Source organism: Helianthus annuus, chromosome 2, assembly GCF_002127325.2.
Source record: "Helianthus annuus cultivar XRQ/B chromosome 2, HanXRQr2.0-SUNRISE, whole genome shotgun sequence".
NCBI classification, from domain to species: Eukaryota; Viridiplantae; Streptophyta; class Magnoliopsida; order Asterales; family Asteraceae; genus Helianthus; species Helianthus annuus.
The window spans coordinates 145,084,098-145,106,931 of NC_035434.2; the positions used below are offsets into that span (position 1 = coordinate 145,084,098).

The following is a 22,834-nucleotide window of genomic DNA, read 5'->3' on the forward strand; positions in this document are numbered from 1 at the left end:
ATATAAATTGAATAGTGATAATGATTGTTATGGAAACTTCTGGACAATCTGTTTCTCTCATTGTCATGCCCCGATGATTCCGCCATCGGTTAGGGTGTGACAGTTTGATCAGTATATGTTCGGTTTGTGATAATAAATAAAATCAGCTATATGACCCATTCGAATACCTATGTTGTTTGGTTGGTATATGTTCGATTTGTGATGATAAAAAAAAATCAACTATATATGACATGTTTGAGAAAAAAATTATCGAACAATACATAATAATAGGCATGTTAATAATAAAAAACTATAGCGATGTTATACGGGTACCGATGTTCAAACATGATTAGTAATAAAAAAAAAAGAAAATCATTAAAAGTGAAAATTAAAGAAATACGTTTTAAAGTTAAAAATAACTATAATAATAATAATAATAATCTATTTATTATAAAAATTAAATTACTATTCATGAGCATTGAGCACTAGTATAAGTGGTGATTATTTGTTGAAACGGATTGTAATAGCAGCCCAACTTTTCAAAATGAAGGTTATGAGTTTGAGTCTCGTTTGGAGCAAAAATACTATGGGTTAAGTAAGGTATTTTTCATCAGCGGGCCACTGAACGGTGGGTTTTATTTGAAATGGTGGCAGGCTGGGTCACCATCGTCGTCTACATTCACAGCATGGGTGGTCTTTTGCCATTAGATTTACCCGGATGATCTCTTGCCATTAGGTTCACCCAGGTAATCGGGTTTTTGTTTGTCATTAAAAAAAAAGAGTTCAAACAAAGTCTGGCAACAAATTTAGACCTATGGTGTGGAGTTGTAAGATTAGGTGCTATATTGTTTATTCGTAAGGGTGGACTGGGCGCCGAGTGTATCACGGTAATGAAGCCTGTGATAGCCGTTAAACACCGCCCGATGTTTTCACGGGTGTGATGTTTGATACCGTGATGGCCATCACGATCATGAAAGATGATTTGGGTTTGGAGATGACCGTTCAAAGTAAAAATAAATAAATAAATAACCCTATAAATAAATCCAATCTTTAACATTTTTACAAACATTTCATCACTCAAAAAACACAATACAACACCCACATTTCAACAAACAAAATTACCAAACAGTAGGCTCAAGCAAAAGAGCGTCGGCTACGAAGAAAAGATATAGGCTAAAGGTTCGTGCTAATCAAGGCGAACCCGATAGGTATCGTTTACAAGACGAACCTATACCTACACACCGCTTGCAACCCAATTGTTTCCTGCCCAACCATTTCCCACCCAACCGTATCCACAATACTTCTCCCAACCAAACATGGCCAATAACTTTAGGTTGTTTTTTTTTGCAAACTCAATCAACTTTTTTTATTTGCAACTTTTTAGGTATTATGGGCCTATGTCGTGGTTCAATGGGTGCCAATGTGACTTGGGAACGTGATTAGGAGATGACTAATAATTAGGTATGGTGTCAAAATGACCCGGAGACACTTAATCGACCTAAAACATCCAGCTTTAAGTTCGAACGGGTCAAAATGGGTTGGTTTAATAGATTGGTAAATGCTTTAGAAAAGTTTAAAAGTGCTTAAATGGGTCAAAATGACCTGTACACACTTAATAGACCTAGAACATTTTTAAGCGGGTCAAAATGAGTCGAATGAACTTTAATAGTCTAAAAGTGGATGTGTTCAGGTCATTTTTGCCATTTGGTAAATTACGTAGATTGGTGTGAATGTTTTAGACAAGTTTAAAAGCGTTAACTGATCTAGCCTTTTAAATGGGTCAAAATGACCCGAACACACTTAATCGACCTAAAACATTCAACTTTAAGTCGAACGAGTCCAAATGGGTTGGATAAACTTTAATAGATTGGTAAATGCTTTAGAAAAGTTTAAAAGTGTTTAAACGGGTCAGAATGTGTCAACTAATAACCTATATCTTATTTTGTAGGATCCACTTGACGATTTGTTTGAAGACCCGAGATTTATGGAACGACTCTACAAAGTTATGGATAAGAAAAAGGCGTCAAAAAAGCAACGATAAGGACACGGAGGAAGGGGAAGAATGATGTATTTGTTTCGAATTTGAGGGTTTCAATACTTCTATATGAAGAACACTTGTAATCGGTTGTTGGACCTTGAATACAAGAGTTACTTACATTACTCACTGAATACTTTCTTGTGTTAGCCCGGATCATACCAACTCGTTGAACTGTCACTAGTTCTGGTGCATCCAACTTACAAAGTCCAACTTACAAGCTATTACTATAAGCGATTGGCGAATAAATTTTATTTCTTGGTATATGACAAAAAAATAATCGAATTCTTATAACAAAAGAATAAATAAATCTATGATTGCTTGAGCATAAGAAATCAACTCATTCCAATCAAAAGTAGCAACCAATAAATGATTGAAGTAATGTGAGAATCATGATTCAAAATCGTTTAGTTCCGGTCTTCAACTTAAAAACAAGCAGGAAGCGCAGGCCCGCCACAAATATATGCCACAATAACATATACAATCACCAGTAGAAGACATACGAATCCAACCCTGCATTTTTAGTTAAACATCAGGTGGTCAGAGACAACCTTATCTAGACCGGAAGAAAAAACATCAATTTTTTTTTAAAATTCGTTAACCCGTTTAACCTTTAATCAAAATTTGAAAACATTGATGGTTTTTTAGATAAAGCGTGTTGAGACTCTCGAATTGAAAACCCATTTTAATACCTTTTTCTAAAACAACCCATTTCAAGGTGAGTGCATTTTGGTCAGAATCCGTTTTGATCTGAAACAGTGACACTTTTTTGAAACGACCCATTTTGACATGAACCCAGTTAGTATGACCCCAACTGGGTTGACCCATTACCCGACCCGACCATTTTGTGAGGCTTAGTTGAGAGAAAATACATGAGTTTGACATTTTGCCACCACATTGTATTCCTGAACCTGCGAGACTGCTTTTTGAAGCGAAATGTATTATTTTGCATAGTGGCAGTTTTATCCACAAGCGACTCTAGCCGATCACCCCTCTCGAGAACTTTGTCGATATTTTGTATCATCACATTCCGTACCTATTCATAAATTATAATACCACAATTAACAAACTGTCGGCAACTTATTATTATTCAGTGTTTCATGCAAGATGAAGCAAGCTAGATTTCAAACTCACCTGACTCATTTCACCTTTTAAACGGTTCATCCTATCGGCATTGGGATCGTTTGAGTAATACTCCATTTGTTGGCTCAGAACCCTTGAAAACTCATCGTTCATGCCATAAGCCTGGGCTGATAGAACTGCTCGACCATAAGTCCTAACAAATCTCTGATGAATGTCTTCAAGAAACGAAAAAGGAATTCGTCCTATAAAATATACATACAGTATTCCCAATAACCATTAATGCTGATTATTCAAATAAAATGAAAAGGTTCAACTTTAAGCTTCATCATTCATAGTCACATTTAGCTCAATATCAGGTTTATCGTTTCAAAACGGTTTTTTCCCCTTCAAGGCTTCAAAACTGTTCTTTTTAAAGAATATCATTCTGTTATTTTGTTGATATTCTAGCTAGTTTGTATAAAATTTAACAAAAATTATGTCATTAATATGATTGACATAGCAATATAATCTGATTTCTGAACTTAAAATTGATAGTTTTAATATCCAAATTAGGAAACACAATAACTAAAATTCAACATCAAGTCTATACCTAATAAATAAATAACTGGTTGCGTCACGTGTCATAATTCTCTGAGCCCAACATTCTTTTCAGCACTTCCCTTATTCCACCCGTTCCTATTTTATTTCTTAATCTAAATAGCTACTTAAAGTACTTTTTTTATTATACGTAATTTCAACATGTTATATCAAAATATCGTTTTATAATTTCCTAAATCGTCATAACTATTTAATATTTCCTTCATTTAATCATATGTGTAGATTCAGATTTAAACCATACACAAAACCAAATTACCTATCATGCATATATGAAAATGTTGCTCTAAGAACCCTAATCAATTTCATATCATATTTCAATGATATCTGTCACATAATCACATGAGAATTTCAAAACAACAAACAATGACATAATCCGTAACAAACAAACGAACAAATAACCATATTTTGAATCAAACAAATGTAACACAAGATTAACAGAAACGGTAATTTATGGCTTACTTCCAGCAACATCATCAGCCATACATAAAACAGTGAGGCCATCGGTACGCTTAACATGAAATATATACCGATCTTGCGAGTATGAAACATTCATATCATTGTTCCCGGGGATCTTATCTAGAATTTGCCTAGCAATGGTGCTGCCATTCGTCGACGTTGCGCTGAACTCGGCCAACACAACCGATCCTCGCGCCACCAGTGTGTATAGAATCGTCATCGCAAACCTGATCGTACCAATCAATGTATGATGGTGATGAGATTAGGGTTTGTATGGATAGAATATGGTGATTCAGATGAGATGAAAAAGTGCATGTGTAGTGACTGACTTTGGGGAAGTTGTTAGTTTGGACCCGCCAAATATAGAAACTACCAACGATATAACCTTAGCCTAAAACTAAATTCATTTTTTTTTTATTATACTCATCCTTATCTTAATAAACTATTTTAAAAAATTGTAGTGTGTTAATGCCAAATCTTTTCTCTCAATATTAATATTATTATAAATGACTAATTTAACTGACCCACCCGTTACAACAAGTAGAAACTTAAACGGTTTCGGTGCACTCGTTTTTACAAAGAAAATAGAAAACCTAAATATAATGATAACATGTTCAAAATGTGTTCGGTTTATTGGTTTTTTAATGAATGTTAGTTGGATAACAAAAGGGAAAAACCATTTTTAAAGTTATATATTAAATTAAATTTTAGTTAAATAGTAAAAAAACAGAAATAATATATCAACCCAAATAAATTATTGGTTTTTATGCTTGCTTTTGTGTGTTAAAAGATAAAAACAAAAAGGAATATGAAATTTTGATGGATGACAGAGAGGCAAGCTGGGCGACCATTTAGGGTCCGCTTTCCCATGAGGGTCAAATTTTTTTAAAACGTTTTATGTCTTTTTAAACGCAACATTTTAATTTAACTAAATTCTAAAGCTAAAACTAGTATATTTTCAAACCTTATAACTTATCATTTTTAGTTTAGGCACTTATAAACAAATAATCTCAATTCTCGTTAACCCAACTAAACTCAATAATGTTATAGAGTTTAAACTCATTTAAAAATACAAAGGTGAATGTCTGAAGATTAAAGGGTCGGTAAATTGGTAGAGGGGCGATAATCGCCTTATGGCCCATTTTCTCACTCGACTAAGGCCTCTTAATTCTCAAGGATACTTAGGGACGACCCTGATGGTGGTTGTGAGACGGTGATGATGGCTAGAGAGGAAGGTTGCAACAATTGCATGGCAGGGGCGAATATGGCTTGGCATATATGTATAAGAGGGCTAAGATGACTATATGAAGAAACACCAAGTTAATCCGGAGATTAGCTTATGGTTTGTGTCTCGTCCATATAAGGTTAATCTTCTTGTGAGCTCGACAAACAACTATGTCAATCCTGCAAAACAATCAACACACCGTGAAGCTCGTTACGAGGAGGAGAATAGGGGGGTTCTTCTTGTAACCACCCTCCGGCGTGAGAAAAAGAACTTGCTTTGAGGATAAAAGTGTGTGTATTGAGTGAGAGAGCAAGAGAGCGATGCTTAAACCTGGAGGTGAAGTTCTCTATTTATAGGCAAGGTGAATTGTGAAGGAGATGGGCTGATGGGCCTTGGGCCTGAGATCGACAACAAGGAATATCCATTCTGCCTCCTCTATCACGACCGTTAGTGATTCCAGGCGAGAGGGTAGTTGGCGCATGCTGAATGGATCCACGTGTCCTGACGGTTGTCCTTATTGTCCAGTTTATCATCAGCAGTTAAGTGGAGATCATGGAGCAGTGGTCAGCGCAAGCTGGTTGGTGCCACGTATGTGTTCTTCTGTACTTCTTGTGTCATGCACGATTGCTCATCGTGCAGCACAAATAAAATACAGCATGTTGAGCGCCTATTGATCCACTGGTCTACCTACCACTTGTACTTTCTTTACTGTCCGACGTTACCCTGCGCTTCTTGTCTTCGCACGACATGGGGTAACCCTGAGTAGTCGGCGCAAGGTTAAGGGAGCTAGGTCTTTTGTCAAAGGAACTAAGTGTCAGAATTGGTTCTATCTTGGTCCTGACCTCGCGCACGACTTGGGGCACACCCTTGTAATCGGCGCAAGGTCGAGGAAGCCAACACTTTGGTTTATTTTCAGTATGGTCTCGCGCGCGACTTGAGGTTAACTCATATCGCCGGGTAGGATTTAGGACTATACCCCTTCAGTATACGACCCGTATGTGATGGTGTTTCGCCCATATCATATGGCACGTACAAAAGTACTGCTTGAAAAAGAAACGACTAATGTGATATGACCGACACGATCCCTATACTTTTTTCATCTATTTATATGACATGTATGACCCATACAACCCATATGATGTGATAAGTGCCCCTTGTCACATCCCAACCAATGGCGGAAACATCGGAGTGAGACGAAAACGAGATTGTTCAAAGACTTCATAACACTATGTGACAATGATTTAGTTCAAAACCGATTTCATATCATATAAATAATTGTCAAATACAACATGAATTCAAAATACAACATTGAAAGACAATACAACAAAGTTCAACAAAATAACATGACTAAATCTAGTAATTTAAATATGCGTTTCTAAGTCGTCCCTACTAGATTTCATCACGAATCATCATCATCAACCTGCAATATGTTAAAATTATAGTTCAACACAAAGAGCATTGGCGAGTACACAAGTTTTAAGTATACAGCATACGTATAAAAATGTTTAAAACGAATCCACATGGCAACCTAAGTTATCAAGATTAACATATCAATGGCATGTAATATTCAAGTCAACCTCTTATTACCGCAAGAATTAAATTTTAAAATGACCTCTCGTTCACGGGTGGTGCATTACTCCTGTAGCGCTATACATGTTAAATGGAGGCTCGTACGAAGTTAATGACATGTGTAACATAAGAATCACCCAAGAATATGAATCAAGTATAACAAATAAGTATACATGTATTTGGATTGTTTTGTGCAGTGCATAAAGTATATTGTGTTTGTGATTTTAATAGGCTAACATGTTGCACCCAAAAATGTGTAAAACGAAATTGGGTCAAGTGTACTCACGCTCTTGCAAGCTTCAAACTTGATAATCCCGTGAAGAGTTGTAGGTTTGAGGATGGAATCACCAAAGTCGCCATACATGGGGGAGACAGTGTGTAAGTTTATGGATTTAGAATGGAAGATTCGGACTTGGAATTTAAAGTTGCAAAGTATGTATACGAAATAATATCTAGTTCTAATTACTCATTTATAACACTAAGTTATGTGGTTTCATGGGTCCCAAATTGCCCATTAGAATCATCAACGAGTATCTTAGATTATAGATATATTAGCCTAAGTTTATGATGGTTAATCATAGGTTGATTAGCATCACAACCTTGTTCTATATAGTTTATATGTATTTATATGGTGATAAATAGCTCCTGTCATTATTATTTGTAAATATAGATATGATAGCAATCACATGTATTATGGAAATTAGTTATATCACTCCCAAAATAGAGGAGATCTGTAACTTTATAATTAAATGAGAATTGAGGGAAAGGATCATCGATCCTGTTACAAACTATCGTCTCTTACATGGTATCACGAGACCTCTCCTAATCTCCCTCCTTCTTCCTCCTGTTCAGCCGATCTCCTCCTCTGTTTAACCTATTCTCCTTGCCGACCTCATCACTCTCTCAATGGAGCCAAAAATACATCCTGCCGCCACCGTAACTAACATCAAGAGCATGATTCCAGTCGTTCTCGAGATGGAATCTGGGCAGTATGCCTCATGGTCCGAACTTTTCAAAATACACTGACGTGCCGCCCTGGTCATCGACCATCTTTCACCCCGACCCTCCTCCTCTTCTGGTAAAAACAAGGACACCGACAAAGACAAAGCCGATAAAGATTCTCCAGCCGATGATTCCTGGGATCGTTTGGATGCTATTGTACTACAATGGATTTATGCAACAATATCCAACGATGTCCTTCATACTATTCTGAAGCCGAACACAATCGCGTATGATGCGTGGAAGACCCTTGAAGGAATTTTTCAAGATAACAAAAGTTCTCGCTCCATTCATCTTCTACACAAATTCTCGAACACACGTCTCGACGGGTTCCCCAACGTCTCCGCATATTGCCAGCAACTCAAAGTGCTGGCCGATCAACTCGCCAATGTAGGCAGTCCGGTTGACAATGACCGCCTGGTTCTTCAACTTATCACCGGTCTCAACGAACAATACGAAGGCATCACTACCATCCTCCAGCAACAGGACCCTCTTCCAACCTTCTATGAGGCTCGATCAAAGGTCAGGCTAGTCGAATCACGTAAGGCGGAACAAGCACTTATTTTAGCCCAAACTGCGGGCACCGCCTTGAATGCAAACTCCGACAAACCGCACCCACAAGTGAATACCAGCGAATATCGTCAAGACTCTGACCGTGGCAGAGGACGCGGACGCTCCCGTGGCAGAGGCGGCAGAGGACGGGGCAACTGGGGTCGGACCCGCAACAACAACTCTCCCAATTTCCACTCAACTTGGCCCACTCAGCAACCTTTCTGGCCCAACTCAGCCCAGCAACATCAGTGGACTGGGCCCGGTTATCCTCAGCCGACTTCCTCCCAGCAGTGGGCCGCACCACAGAATCAGTCTTGGGCCCCTCCTCCTTGCCCGTACCCCACTGCTCCTCGGCCCAATTCAGCAAACACACATGGCGGAAATGGAATTCTCGGCCCCAGGCCCACTCAAACTCACAATGCGTATGCCACGACCGACATAGAACAAGCGCTTTACACTATGTCTCTCAACCAGCCGGATCCTAACCTGTACATGGACACGGGAGCAACATGTAATATGTCTAATTCGGCAACTAATTTTCGGTCTTATTTTGATAATAGCATGAATTCAAATATCATTGTTGGAAATGGTTCATCCATACCGGTTGTTGGACAAGGCACACAAACCCTTGCCCCACCATTCCCCCCACTCATCCTTAAAGACGTCCTATATGCACCTAAACTGATCAAAAATTTAATTTCTGTTCGTCGATTCACAACCGACAACTCTGTTTCTGTCGAATTTGACCCCTTTGGTTTTCTTGTGAAGGATTACAAGACCCGGATCCCTATCCTCCGGTGCAACAGCAGCGGTGATCTCTACCCTCTCACACTTGGATCCGGGACTACAAGCACACCATCAACCTTTGCTGCTATTTCTTCCCAACTGTGGCACCAACGTCTTGGTCATCCAGGACGTCCATCCTTGAATTATCTAAAACATTCTACTTTTATTGATTTTAGTAAACATAATAAAGACATTTGTGGATCTTGTGTGCTTGGTAAAAGTATTCGATTACCTTTTGCTACTTCTTATACTCGTGTTTTTCAACCATTTGATATTATCCATAGTGACCTTTGGACGTCACCAATTCTTAGTTCACAAGGACATCGGTATTATATTTTATTCCTTGATGATCTGACCGATTTTTTATGGACTTGCCCCATATCCAAAAAGTCAAAAGTCTTCCCCATTTTTTGTCAATTTCACAAACTAATTGGAACTCAATTTGAAAAACCAATAAAAATGTTTCAATGCGATAATGGCAAAGAATACGTCAACTCGGCCTTCCAACAATATTTTTCTCAACACGGAATGTTTTCCGTCTTTCATGCCCTTACACCTCTTCCCAAAATGGAATGGCCGAGCGCAAAATACGAACGATAAACAGCATGATTCGCACCCTACTCACCCATGCTTCCCTACCGAACACTTTTTGTCATTACGCCCTTGCCACAGCCACCTACCTTTTAAATATTCTCCCAAACAAACAACACCATAAAACCCCCATCGAACTTCTTTACTCTCGCACACCTGCATACCATCACTTAAGATTTTTTGGGTGTTTGTGCTACCCTCTTCTCCCCTCAACCTCCATACATAAACTCGAACCTCGCTCTTTTCCTTGTGTTTTCCTCGGTTACCCATCCAATCATCGAGGTTACACATGTTTCAACCTTTAAACTCGTCAAATCCTCATCTCTCGTCATGTCGCATTTGACGAAACCACCTTTCCATTTTCACACACTATCAACCCTCCTTCGTCATACGAATTCTTAACGGACCCCTTTCCACCTCACCTTTGGCCACTAGTTGGCACACCCACAGCCAACAGCAACACACCTCCTGATGCCCCACATACACCTCCGGCCCAAACCTCCCCACCAGCCCACACCCATACGGGCCCTACACCTTCAGCCCAAACCTCCTCCTCAGCCCACACACCTACACCACCAGCCCCTTCATCATTCCAAACGACTCCAGCCCAACCATCATCAGCCCACACTTCTCCCTCGGCCCCAGCCCAAACACCTCTCAGCCCACCCTTCCTCACACCCCTCGGCCCACAACCCTCAGACCCGCTGTCTTCTACTCAAGCACCACCTAGCCCACTTACCTCGGTTCATATCCCTTCTCCACCTACTCCACCCGCTCGAACTATGCGCAGAAGAGCAATGGACGGTATAACTAAGCGGGTTCATAAACTTAATCTCCACACCTCAACCATCATCCCCATACCTAAACAACCCACTGATGCCTTGTCCATTCCCGAATGGTATGACGCCATGAAAACATAATTTCACGCTCTTATTAAAAATGAGACCTGGGAATTAGTTCCTAGACATCCGACCATGAATGTTATTCGAAGTATGTGGCTGTTTAAGCACAAGTTTAAATCGGATGGTAGTTTGGAGCGATACAAGGCACGGTTGTATGTGATGGTCGTCTTCAACAAGTGGGTATTGATTGTGGTGATACGTTTAGTCCAGTGGTTAAGCCGGCTACCATCCGTATAGTACTGTCGCTGGCTCTTTCCAACTCATGGTTTGTGCATCAATTAGACGTTACCAATGCGTTTTTACACGGTAACCTTAATGAAACGGTATACATATATCAACCAATGGGCTTCCGGCATTGGGATTTTCCTAACCATGTTTGTCGTCTCAAAAAGTCGCTATATGGGTTAAAGCAAGCACCGGGGGCGTGGTATCAACGTTTTATTGACTATGTTCTCACTGTGGGATTTATTCAAAGCAGGTGTGACGCATCCTTATTTATTTTTCATCACGGGACAGACATTGCCTTCTTACTTCTCTATGTTGATGACATTGTCCTCGTTACCTCTTCTGATCAACTTCGGCAACGTCTTATGGCACATCTTGCTAACGAGTTCGCAATGAAAGACCTTGGCCCTCTAAGTTTCTTCCTCGGCATCTCGGGTTCAAGAACCAAAGATTCCATGTTCTTGTCACAACAAGCTTATGCACTTGATATTATCAAACGAGCCAACATGACACAGTGCAATCCGGTATCTACTCCCGGTTGACACTAATTCCAAGCTCAGTGCCTCGTCTGGTGATGATTTTTCCGACCCAACTCTTTACCGAAGCTTGGCAGGCGCGTTACAATATCTCACCTTTACACGTCCCGACATCAGTTACGCGGTCCAACAAATATGCATGCATATGCACGCCCCTAAAACGGGCCATTGGCTAGCTTTGAAACGGATCATCCGGTACATTAAAGGTACAACCTCATTCGGCTTAACACTCGGCCCCACTGGCTCCAAGTCCCCCGTTGCCTACACGGACGCTGACTGGGCCGGGTGCCCTGACACTCGTCGGTCGACTAGTGGCTATTGTGTCTATTATGGTGACAACCTTATTTCGTGGTCCTCGAAACGGCAACCAACTATATCTCGCTCGAGTGCTGAAGCCGAATACCGGGCAATTGCTAACGTAGTATCAAAAATATGTTGGCTTCGTAATCTTCTATTGGAGCTTCGCCGACCACCGGTACTAGCCACTCTCGTCTATTGTGACAACATTAGTGCTATTTATTTAACGGGAAATCCCGTTCAGCATCAACGCACGAAACATATCGAACTTGATATACACTTTGTTCGCGAACAAGTTCAACGCGGATAGGTGCGTGTGTTACATGTTCCATCTAGATACCAGGTTGCTGACATCTTCACCAAAGGACTTCCGCGGATTCTCTTTGAAGATTTTAGGTCCAGTCTCAGCATCCGCTCCCCTCCCGCTTCGACTGCGGGGGTGTAATAGCTCCTGTCATTATTATTTGTAAATATAGATATGATAGCAATCACATGTATTATGGAAATTAGTTATATCACTCCCAAAATAGAGGAGATCTGTAACTTTATAATGGAATGAGAATTGAGGGAAAGGATCATCGATCCTGTTACAAACTATCGTCTCTTACAGTAATAATAGTAATCTAAACTAAGTCCAATCATAGATTATCATGTAGCATCATGTATGTCAAGCATGGAGGTTAAAACCTCATTATATGATTCACCACTACACAAACCATCACAAGGATGGTTTGGAGGGTCATGAATAACAAGAAACAAATCTAACTAACATAAGCTCAAGTGACCAAGTACTCTCTAACCCGGGTGTGCCAACACGACATGGAAAGGTAATCCTAAGTGTCGGAGGCTAGATGGGGCTAAGGTACTTTGATTCTAGTAAGTCACTTTGAGTGTTTATACACAAAGCTCAAAATGAAGGAGTGGAACTTAGTTTGGAAAGCCAAAGCTTCCATTTGTTCACACTTCACAAGTCACAAGTTCATCATATGGAAGATGATGACTTGTGCTTGCTTTCATCATTCGATTTTATCATGTATAAACAGAAATATAATGAGTGTTGAACTCATAACTTTGATGGTAATCACCTCAACACAAACCTACAACCATAGACTTGATTGTGAGCTTGGTGGGTTTAAGATTCCACCAAGTTATTGACAAGAACATGAACATACAAAAATATAACACAAAACAGAAAGTTTAATGCACTTTGGACCTCAAATGTGGTGAGGTTTCACCTTAGATTACCAAGGTAATCTTGTGAAAACCTTCCTAGAGGTTATCCAAGTGTTAAAGAAGAAGAAATGAGAAGAAAATAGTTGTAGAAGTGAGCTAGAACTCACTTTGAATCACTTGAACTTTCTGCTCAAGTTCTGAAAATTTAGATGAGATTGAGAGTGTTTTTGAGAGTGTTTAGTGGTTTGTAAAGTGGAAAATGAGTGTGGGAGAGGTTGGTTATATAGTGGAGGGATTAGGGTTTGAGTTAGGTGTAATTTAATGTGATTAGGTGGGAGTTTAAGCCAAAGAAACACAAAATCAGCCAACCAGCGAGCTGGATAAAACAATCTGCGGATTGTCGGCCTTGGCAGCCCACGATGGAATGAGGTCTTGGCTGCCGCGGGGCACGGCGGCGTATGGCCGATAATTTTGTTTGTTTTTTTTGTCATATTTAGTCCTTGTGGTTTGTTATTTGCATATTATAAGGCATAATAAGTATATAATCATATATTTTAAGCACTAAACAAGCGTGTTAACCATGGTTAAGTATTTTTATGTGTCAGGATGATGTATAAGCATGTGTGATACGTATGGATCATGTGTATACGACATTTGCTTGCAAGTTGCACATATGTTTACGGGAATCATGTATAACGTATCAAATGCATGGATGAATTGAATGTATAAGCATGAACGAATAAGCAAAGTATAATATGTATAAAATAGGGAATTTTATTACGATCAAAGTCTTGGATTTACTATAATACAATGATATACGATTACAAGAGCAACAAGTTTTCAAAAACAGAAATACAAGACAAGCTTTCTAATTAAGGAAAGTTATGAAAAAACGGGGCGTTACCCCCTGGTGTCAACTGCTACCGGTGGTAAACTGTTAACTCTATTAAAATATTTACCATATAACTTATACCCTTTTATATACTAACTAGCGGGACTCCTTGTGCGTTAGGGCAAACATTCGATCGTTATCAATTCTTATCAATTCTGATTGTTACGTGTAAGTGCACTTTGGGTGATAACTGCAGGCTCTCAAATCTTCAAGGGTGTTTTATGTAAATTGTTAAAACTATTATGTTAGGTCCGAATTTATGCCTATGTTTTGGTCAGGACTTAGGGTTTGTTTCTAGTCCGATTTTAGATGTTGGTTTAGTTAGGGTTTGTATTGTCTTGGGCTTTGGGCCTTTCTATGTCCTGACTTTAGTAGTCAGGACTTCCCATTGTATATAAACTCTTTAGTGAAATGTTATACCATGGCAATTTCTTTTGTGGAAAGTTTGTTCTTCAAGAAACCCTAATCATTGTCACTATGTGTGAATTAACGGCTACTGCGTGTGACGTCATTCATCATTCTTTTTCTACACTTTCTCGATCCAATACTCTACAGTGGTGATTGCTAGGTGGATTCCGCACACCTGGTGATTGTTTTCTGGGTGAGATAGACCTTACAAGTGGTATCAGAGCAGTGTGCTCATACTACTGTAGGTTTGGGTTTAGAGGTTTAGTTGAGAAAGATCACATTTTGATTGAGTGTTTGGTGTTGTTTACTGGGTTTTAAGTGTTTTTCATTAATCAATCATGTTTCGTCTGGGTTTTTACAGAGCTTGAAGATCTTCATCAGGGGTTTTTGAAGGTTAGTAAAGATTCCCTGTTTGATCCATTTTAATTTGTTCAGAGTTTTCCTTCAGTGTTTGTGCTTCCGGATTATTGATGAACTAGTGTGAAGTCACACTTGTGAGATATCCTGAAGCGGTTTCTTCTTGTCTAGAGTAACTTAGAAGTCAGGGTTTACTTCTTTGAGAGGTCAGGACTTTGTGGTCGGGATTTGGAGGTCAGGGTTTTTCCTTTAAGAGGTCCAAGTTTACAAATTCAGGGTTTTCAACTTCAAATTTTTATTCAGAGTTTATTTTTAATAGGAATAGGAGTCCGAGTTTCTCTTATATACTCACAAAGTCCGAATAAATCTTACTTGGTCCGAGTTTTTAGAATTCATTTAGAGTTTTTTTAGGATGTATTCAGAGTTTCTTACTTCAGAGTTTACAATTTTAAAACTTCAAGGCTTATCACTTCAATACATCAGAGTTTACAACTTTACATCAGGATCTTTCTAAAAGAAAAAAAACCTCGGACTCTATAAAAACGATTCTGCGAGTAAATTATGTCCGGATTTCAGTGATTTCGTCAGATTGTCTGGGTTTTCGAGGATCTACTAGTGTCCGGGTTTTAATGATAAATGATTTCCATGTTAGTTTGAGTCAGAGTTTCATCATTTTTTAATACAAACAAACAGATTCTAGTCTTATAAGTTTTTCTTACAAGTTTTATTATTGTCCGGGTATTTAGATTTATCTCGGTTCCATACTTACTTAAGTTTCAGTGTTTAAAACAGTTCACGTCGAACAGTGAGTTTTTTTTTTTTGAAGTTAAGTTCGAGTTTATCATTTTCTGCTAGCGTCCGAGTTATTTGATTAAAAGAAAATTTCAGAGTTTACATTTGTTATTTGATTACACCCGAGGTTGTGATTTAGTAAGAGTTTATTAAGGTTTAGTCAGAGTTTGATTTTACGTGTTGATTGTTCCAAACTTACTTTTTTAAAGGATTGTTTCTGAGGTTAAGTAGGAGTTCACAGGGTTTACATATTGGTCATAGTTTGTGATTCATTCAGGTTGTGATCCGGGTATACACTCTGATAGTCTCAGTCCTTTCACTCCGTGTTTCCAAGTTTCTCTTGTGTCTCCGGATTTTGTAAACTTAGAAACTTTTTCAATCTAAACTTTCTGTTTAAACTCACTATTTTTGTCACAAACACTCTCTGTTCCTTTCACAACTCTTTTCGAAATGGCAAACAACAATCTGACCGCAATGGTGCAAAACCTCAAGCACAATGCTGAGATGGGGAGTAACGACAAACCTCCTTTGTTAATAAACGAGCTTGATTTTCCTGAGTGGAAGGAGCGTTTCGAAAGGTATGTAAGAGCGAAAGACATCAAGATCTGGTTGTGTATCGTTAAAGGATGTGGAGCCACACCAGTAAGAACCTTAACGATTGATACTTATTTGGCGCTCACCGACGACTAAAGAAAGTTTTATGATTGTGAAGAGAAAGCGATGTCGATGATTACGATGGCGATGACACAATCTATACTCCATACTTTCCGTAAGAGAAGTAATTCAAAGGAGTTGTATACGACACGGTGAACCCATTTTATCATCTGTTGAGCGAACTTGATCGAAGTCAAGAGGGTATCTACACTGAATTTGAGAAAGTTGAGAAGTTTCTAAATTGTCTTCCCAGAAAATGGAATATGTATACGACATTGATTAGAGAAGGTGTTCTCTATGAGGAACTCTCATTGGAAGAAGCTATACAAAAACTGAAGGGTTATGCTTGGAATATGGAAGATAAAGCATCTAATTTTGAGAAGATTCAAGATCCTCAGTTATATAAAGCTTCAAAACCAACGGATAAGGGTAATAATCGAGGAGCTGGTGTTACCCTGTATTCAGAAAATGAAGTTCCTACGCTTTTAGAAGCAACAATGTCAGTTTAAGTGTGAAGAAACACTAGATAAATGGTCGGAACCGAGATATCTAGGGGGTTTGAATCCGCATAAAAAGGTTGGTTTCCACTCGATTGATTCAGATCCAATTGATCATCTTCTCCGATAACTCTGCAAAAAAGAGCATCGTTAGCCTCGCCAAGGGGAGAAAGGGGGTTCTCTCCTTGACCCGACTCCGGTGTGAGAATCAGTATTGGTAATGAAGAAGAAGATGTATTTGTAAGTGTGTGTTTAACTTGGATTCATACCTGGGTTCTTCCTCATATTTATAGTCGGGAGTCATTTTAGGCGGGAAAACCCGTTAGTGAAAAGTTGACGGAAGATGCTAACCCCGTAAGCGGTTACACTCCCTTCCGTCAAGCTTCTTGATCCGGTGTGAGAGCACACGGATCGTGACTTAGATCGAAGGCTAGGAATTAGCCACGTGTAAAGTGATTAAGTGGAGATTACTCTCCAATTGCATGCTTCCGTTGTGAATTCAGGGATGCATGAGATGGTGACACGTGTCCAGACGGTTGTAACCGTCTTGGTGGTGCACGATTGTATTTCTTCTAGAAGATTACTGCTGTAATCTGGTGTGGCACCTTATCGTGTGGAGACAGGTGAATAAATAAATCCCAAGTCTGGGTAAATAATATCCAAGTCTGGATATAAAGGCGGGAGTATTCATCTCAGGATTTTCATCCTTTGTTTATGGGAGGAAGCGCAAAGGTTTATGATTCCCTTTGGGCGCGCAAGTGTTTAACAGCTTGACTGTTCTTTAAATCTCTGTTTGTGAGACCAGTGCGCGGGCGCGCAAGGTATAAGGTTGATCAGTAAGGTTTTGGTATGGTTCACAGCGCTTTTTATGAGGTTTTTGGGACCTTACCCCTTCAAGTCCCCCCAGTCTAGTGTTTTACTTATGCGAGTAAGTGGAGCACTGGACTTATAAGAGGGAACTGCTTTTAGGCGTGGAAACATCGAATCTTCGATGAGAAGATTTGAATTTGTTAAAAGGGGAGTTTTTCTTTTTTCTTCTTCTTTTTCTCTCTGTTTTTTTTAGAGAAAATTTTTGTTCTTTTTGAAAATCATGCCGTGACGTATAATGACGTCAGTTGTCACTAAAAGTGGGTATTTGCAAAAGTTTGCCTTCTTTTATTGGGATATGTAACAGCGTTTGTCAGATTTCATTAATGGAGATATGACTCCAGTTCCTGTAGCGCCGTTTGGATGTGATATTTCCTGACACTTAATCATGATGATTAAGCTTCCTCGAAGTTGGGTTCTTCTATATATATGTACATTTAAGGCGCCTTGCCTTTTAGTTTTTTGGTAGAGAAGATGAAACGTTCTTACCATACTCGTCGTTTGCTGGAGGTTTTTAGGGTTTACGAGGCTGCTGAAGGTCTCGTGTTTCTTTCTTGTTCACCGCCTCTTATTGCTGCTACGGTGAAGAATTCGATCAAACCTGCTTCTCCGGTGACTGTTGGTTCTGGCTGCCAGGTTCCTCAACACAAAGTTGTTATTGATGATGGTGGTACTGTGCTGGATGCTGACGGCTTAATAGCTCGCTTCCCAATACTCCAGAAAGGAGGGTTTCGGCTGGTATATCAACGCCGGAAATCTCGTCGGTGCGGGCAGGTGCCTGTCGTTGATGATGATTCCGATGCTGGTTAGGTGTTTAACTTTAGGACTAGCTCTCGTCCCTTTTTTGTAAATCTGAACAATTTTTTTTGTGAAGATCATTGCCATGATCTTGTTAAGTGTTTGTGCTACACTTTTTGATGATGCGTATATTTTTGATGTAATACTATCCCTGTGGGGTTTGGTTTGTATGTTTGGATTACAATGTGTTGCATGTTTCTTATTTGCTTTGATTAGTTAGAGCGAATGAGAGATGGTATTGTGCTCATGTGTGAACGTTTGTCTGGAATATGCGCTTGTGTTGCGCTTCTCTTTTTCTTTCCAAACTGTTCATGAGGTGTACAATGTTTACCATATTTTTTTCGCGCAAACCAAAGGAATTTCATGCAATTTGTAACAAACAGTAACATGAAAATAGTGTTTAATAAAGCGCAAGGCTTACAATATGAAAATAGGAAATACATTGCCTGTGAGTGAGTTGTCCTACATGTAACACCTGCGCAGCTGCTGTGCGTTCGAGGTGCGGGGAACTAGAGTCCCGTCAATCCTTTTTAGGGTGTATGCCCCCTTGCCTAGGACTTCATTGATGATGTATGGCCCTTCCCATCTTGGGGCTAATTTGCCCGGTTTTTCCGCATTTGATGCTTCATTGTCGCGCAAGACAAAATCACCGGGGACAAAGGTACATACGCGTACGCGTGCATTGTAATATTTTTCGAGTTTGGATTTGTACCTTGCTTCAGTGATGGCGGCATTCTCGCGCCTTTCTTCAAGAAGGTCTAAATCCATTCTTCGCTCTTGCTCACTGTTCTGCTTCTCTATGGCTATCATGCGCGGTGATAGAAGACCAACTTCGGCTGGGATTACCGCTTCTGACCCGTAAACCAGGCTAAATGGGGTTTCTCCCGTGCTAGTCTTTGGCATTGTTCGATGTGCCCATAGGATGCTGGGGAGTTCGTCAACCCATCCCCTGCGCGCTGTCCCAAGTCTCGCTTTTATACCATCAACGATCTGTTTGTTTATACTTTCTACCTGACCGTTTGCTCGTGGGTGGGCGACGGAGGCAAAATGATGTTCGATCTTTATTTCTTTGAACCATTTTTGAAGATCTTCTGAGGCAAAGTTTGTGCCATTTCAGAGATAATGCGCAACGGTAACCCAAATTTGCAAATAATATGTTCCCATATAAATTTGCGGATTACCATTGCTGTTGTTGAGGCCAAAGCTTTGGCTTCCACCCATTTGGTGAAGTAATCGACCGCAACGATGATGAATTTTACTGCGCCTGGCGCGTCAGGAAATAGGCCAACAAGATCGATGCCCCATTGTTGAAATGGCCATGCGGATGTGACCGGGACTAGCGGATTTTTTGGTCGGAGTGTCTTTGGCGCGTGACGTTGGCATGCTGTACATTTCCGCAAGATTTCTACTGCATCTACGTGCATTCCCGGCCAATAATATCCTGCGCTCATTATTTTGGCTACTACCATACGCGGACCAGCATGTATTCCGCATAATCCTTCGTGGATTTCTCTGATTAGGTATTGTGCGTCTGTCTTGTCAACGCACCTGAGCAATGGTCCCATGAATGTCTTTCTGTATAGAATGTCGTCTGCCATTTCGTAGTTTATTGCTTTATTCTGAATTTTCCTGGCTTCTGATTTTTCTTCCGGGAGTTTCCCGTGCTGAAGGTACGAAATGATCGGGGACATCCATGACGGACTGCCGATCTCTATGATGTTGACTTGTTTGAGAGGAACAGAGGGATTGGATAGTACCTCTATGCGCACTTCTTTTGCTAAGTGTTTGAAGCTAGTCGCGGCCAATTTGCTTAATGCGTCCGCATATTTGTTTTCACTTCTGTTTATATGATTAACCCTGAATGTCTGGAATTGGCTGATTAATGCTCGCGCTTGTTCAAGGTATAATGCCATAGCTTCTCCTTTAGCATCATAATGGCCATTAACTTGCTCGGCCACTAGCTTTGAATCGACGTTGGCTTCAAGGTTCCTTGCTCCTATTTTAAGTGCTAAGCGGAGACCTGCCAAGAATGCTTCATATTCGGCTTCGTTGTTTGTGCTTCGGAAATCCAAGCGTATAGCATATGTAAGTTCGTGATCATCGGGACTGACTAATCGAAGGCCTGCGCTGGCTCCGTCGTCATTTGAAGCTCCATCTGTGTGTAGGGTCCATACCCTATCATCGAAAACAGGAATAGGGTTCTGGATCGCCTCGCACTCTTGAACTTTGTCGATGGGAACTTTTGTGGCAAAGTCTGCTAGAACTTTCCCTTTAATTGCTGGTCTTGGTCTATACAAGATATTATATCCCCCCAGATCAATAGCCCATTTAGCCATCCTTCCCGCCACGTCGGGTTTCGATAAGATTTGGCCTAAATGATAATTGGTGAGAACTGTGATGACATGGCCCGAAAAATACCTGCGTAGGCGTCGTGTTGCATGTAGTAATGCTAAGACTAGTTTCTCTATCATCGAGTAACGAGTTTCTGGGCCGGTGAGCATCTTACTTATATAGTAAATTGGAGTCTGAATGTTTTCTCGCTCTACCATCAATACTGCACCTACCGCTACTTCTGCAGCAGACAGGTATAAAATCAATGGTTCTTTTTCTTTTGGCGCAGTCAGCGTTGGTAGCTGAATTAAATATTCTTTCATTTGTTTGAATGCTGCTTCCGCTTCGGGTGTCCACTGAAAGTCGGTTTTCTTTGCGCAATTTCGCAGCGTGCTGATGAATGGGTAAGACTTTGCCGCATGATTAGCCAAGAATCTGTTCAAGGCCGCTAAGCGCCCGGCGAGTCTTTGCATTTCTTTGATCGTTGCAGGTGATGGCATTAGCTGAATGGCCTGGACCTTTTCTGGATTCACTTTAAACCCATCTCTTGTGACTATAAAGCCCAAAAATTTTCCCTCCTCCATGCCGAAAGAGCATTTTGTTGGATTCAGTTTCAGGTTTACGTTGCGCAAAGAGTCAAACGTGCGCTGAATATTGTTGAGCATTGTGTCTTCCTCGTGGCTCATGATGACGAGGTCATCCATGTATACCTCGACTGTCTTGCCAATGTCGCCTCTAAAAACTGCGTCCATCAAGCGTTGGTAAGTTGCGCCTGCATTGCGCAAGCCAAAGGGCATTTTAGTGTAACAGAAGATGCCCTTGTCTGTGCGGAATGCAGTTTTATCTTCGTCGTCTTCCTTCATCTGGACCTGATGATAGCCTTTGTAGCAGTCAAGAAAACACTTCCATCTGAATGACGCTAGAGAGTCGACTTTTTTGTCTATCTCGGGAAGTGCGTAGCAATCTTTTGGGCACGCTTTATTCAGGTCTTTGAAGTCGACGCACATTCTCCATCCGCCACTGTGTTTCTGTACCATTACTGGGTTGGCAACCCATGTATGGTATTTGATTTCGCGTAAGATTCCCGCATTGAGTAATTCTGTTACCTGTTCGTCCATGACTTTCGCTTTTTCTTCACTAAAGCTACGCTTCCCCTGAGCAACAAGTTCTGCTGATGGTTTGATATTCAAGCAATGTTGCGCTATGTCGCGTGGAACCCCCGTCATGTCTGTTGGGCACCATGCGAATATATCTTTGTTGTTGGTCAACAACTCTTTTAATTGTTTCCGTGTTGTTGGTGAAATGGCGTGTCCTAGCAGGATGGTCTGTTCCGGATATTCGTTGTTCAGGACCCATTTCTCCAGTTCATTTGATGCTGAAGGTTTGGCTACCTTTACCGGTGGTTCGTCATCTACGTACATGACCTCCTTGCTTGAGTACAGAATTGCTACTCCAGTCTCTGTTGGAAATCCGCACGCAGCGTGTGGGATAGAGGTGATCATGCTAAATTCTCTTTGTAACCTTCTCCCAAGCAGGACATCATGTCGTGATGTGGCCGGCATGACCATAAAATTTACTGTGACTGTTCGTGAATGCTCACCATCCGATAGAGTCACAGGGAAAGCTATTTGTCCTAATGGGAATACAGCTTCGTTGCAGAATCCGGTGAGAGGAAAATCAACCGGTTCTAAACGTGCTTTGTCTTCTGGATCAAGCTGCTTGAAGCATTGCTCGTATATGATGTCCATCGAGATTCCCGGATCTATAAACATATAATCTGTCCGGTAGTGGCCGAAGATGCCGGTAATAATTACTGGTCGTTCTTCTTGGGGGCCTCCAGGGACAACAGGAAATACGACTTGTTGTTCCCTCCAATGTTGATCATGGTTCCGCTTATACAGTCTCCGTGACGGACCTCCTTGAACCATGTTTATTTGTTTTGGTTTAATTTCCTGATATCTGTTATTTCTGGATTGTGTATCACCATTATAACTAGATTGGATAACCTTCCAACAGGGTGTTGGTGGGTCCAATACTGTCGTGTTGATTTTTTCACCAGATCTGATGTTCGGGAATTCGGATCTGGTGATCTGCATAATGATTGAGTTTAAAACAGTCTGGCATCTGTTGAACCAATATTCTGAGGATCTCTCTATGATTAGATCTGAGAAATTCTTTTTGTCTGAATGACTGTTGTTTTTGTTTACTCCGTTGATTCCAGTAGTCTGGGTGT

General features: G+C 40.4%; 2 protein-coding genes across 2 annotated transcripts; both read right to left on the bottom strand.

Moving 5' to 3' along the window:
• Positions 1-2,277: 2,277 nt before the first annotated feature.
• On the bottom strand, positions 2,278-4,465 carry LOC110906430 (vesicle-associated membrane protein 711). Its single transcript, XM_022151567.2, has 4 exons — positions 4,154-4,465; positions 3,149-3,339; positions 2,887-3,050; positions 2,278-2,527 (listed from the first exon to the last, which is right to left on the bottom strand). Exons 1-4 carry the CDS (start codon positions 4,368-4,370, stop codon positions 2,440-2,442), a joined length of 660 nt encoding a protein of 219 aa, XP_022007259.1. The 5' UTR covers positions 4,371-4,465; the 3' UTR covers positions 2,278-2,439.
• A 14,267-nt stretch (positions 4,466-18,732) lies between these two features.
• On the bottom strand, positions 18,733-22,529 carry LOC118485947. Its single transcript, XM_035982493.1, has 2 exons — positions 19,748-22,529; positions 18,733-19,361 (listed from the first exon to the last, which is right to left on the bottom strand). The coding sequence occupies exons 1-2, from the start codon at positions 22,527-22,529 to the stop codon at positions 18,733-18,735; spliced, it is 3,411 nt and encodes a 1,136-aa protein (XP_035838386.1).
• Positions 22,530-22,834: the final 305 nt, after the last annotated feature.

What these genes read in the sequence shown, in the direction of transcription:
- LOC110906430 (XM_022151567.2), bottom strand. Translation starts at nt 4,370, where the DNA reads ATGACGATTCTATACACACTGGTGGCGCGAGGATCGGTTGTGTTGGCC. An exon ending in GGCTGATGATGTTGCTGGAA is followed by an intron (nt 3,340 to 4,153) that starts GTAAGCCATAAA and finishes TATATTTTATAG; the next exon opens with GACGAATTCCTTTTTCGTTT. An exon ending in TGGCAAAATGTCAAACTCAT is followed by an intron (nt 2,528 to 2,886) that starts GTATTTTCTCTC and finishes CTAAAAATGCAG; the next exon opens with GGTTGGATTCGTATGTCTTC.
- LOC118485947 (XM_035982493.1), bottom strand. Translation starts at nt 22,529, where the DNA reads ATGGTTCAAGGAGGTCCGTCACGGAGACTGTATAAGCGGAACCATGAT. An exon ending in ATTATGCGGAATACATGCTG is followed by an intron (nt 19,362 to 19,747) that starts GTCCGCGTATGG and finishes ACTTTGCCTCAG; the next exon opens with AAGATCTTCAAAAATGGTTC.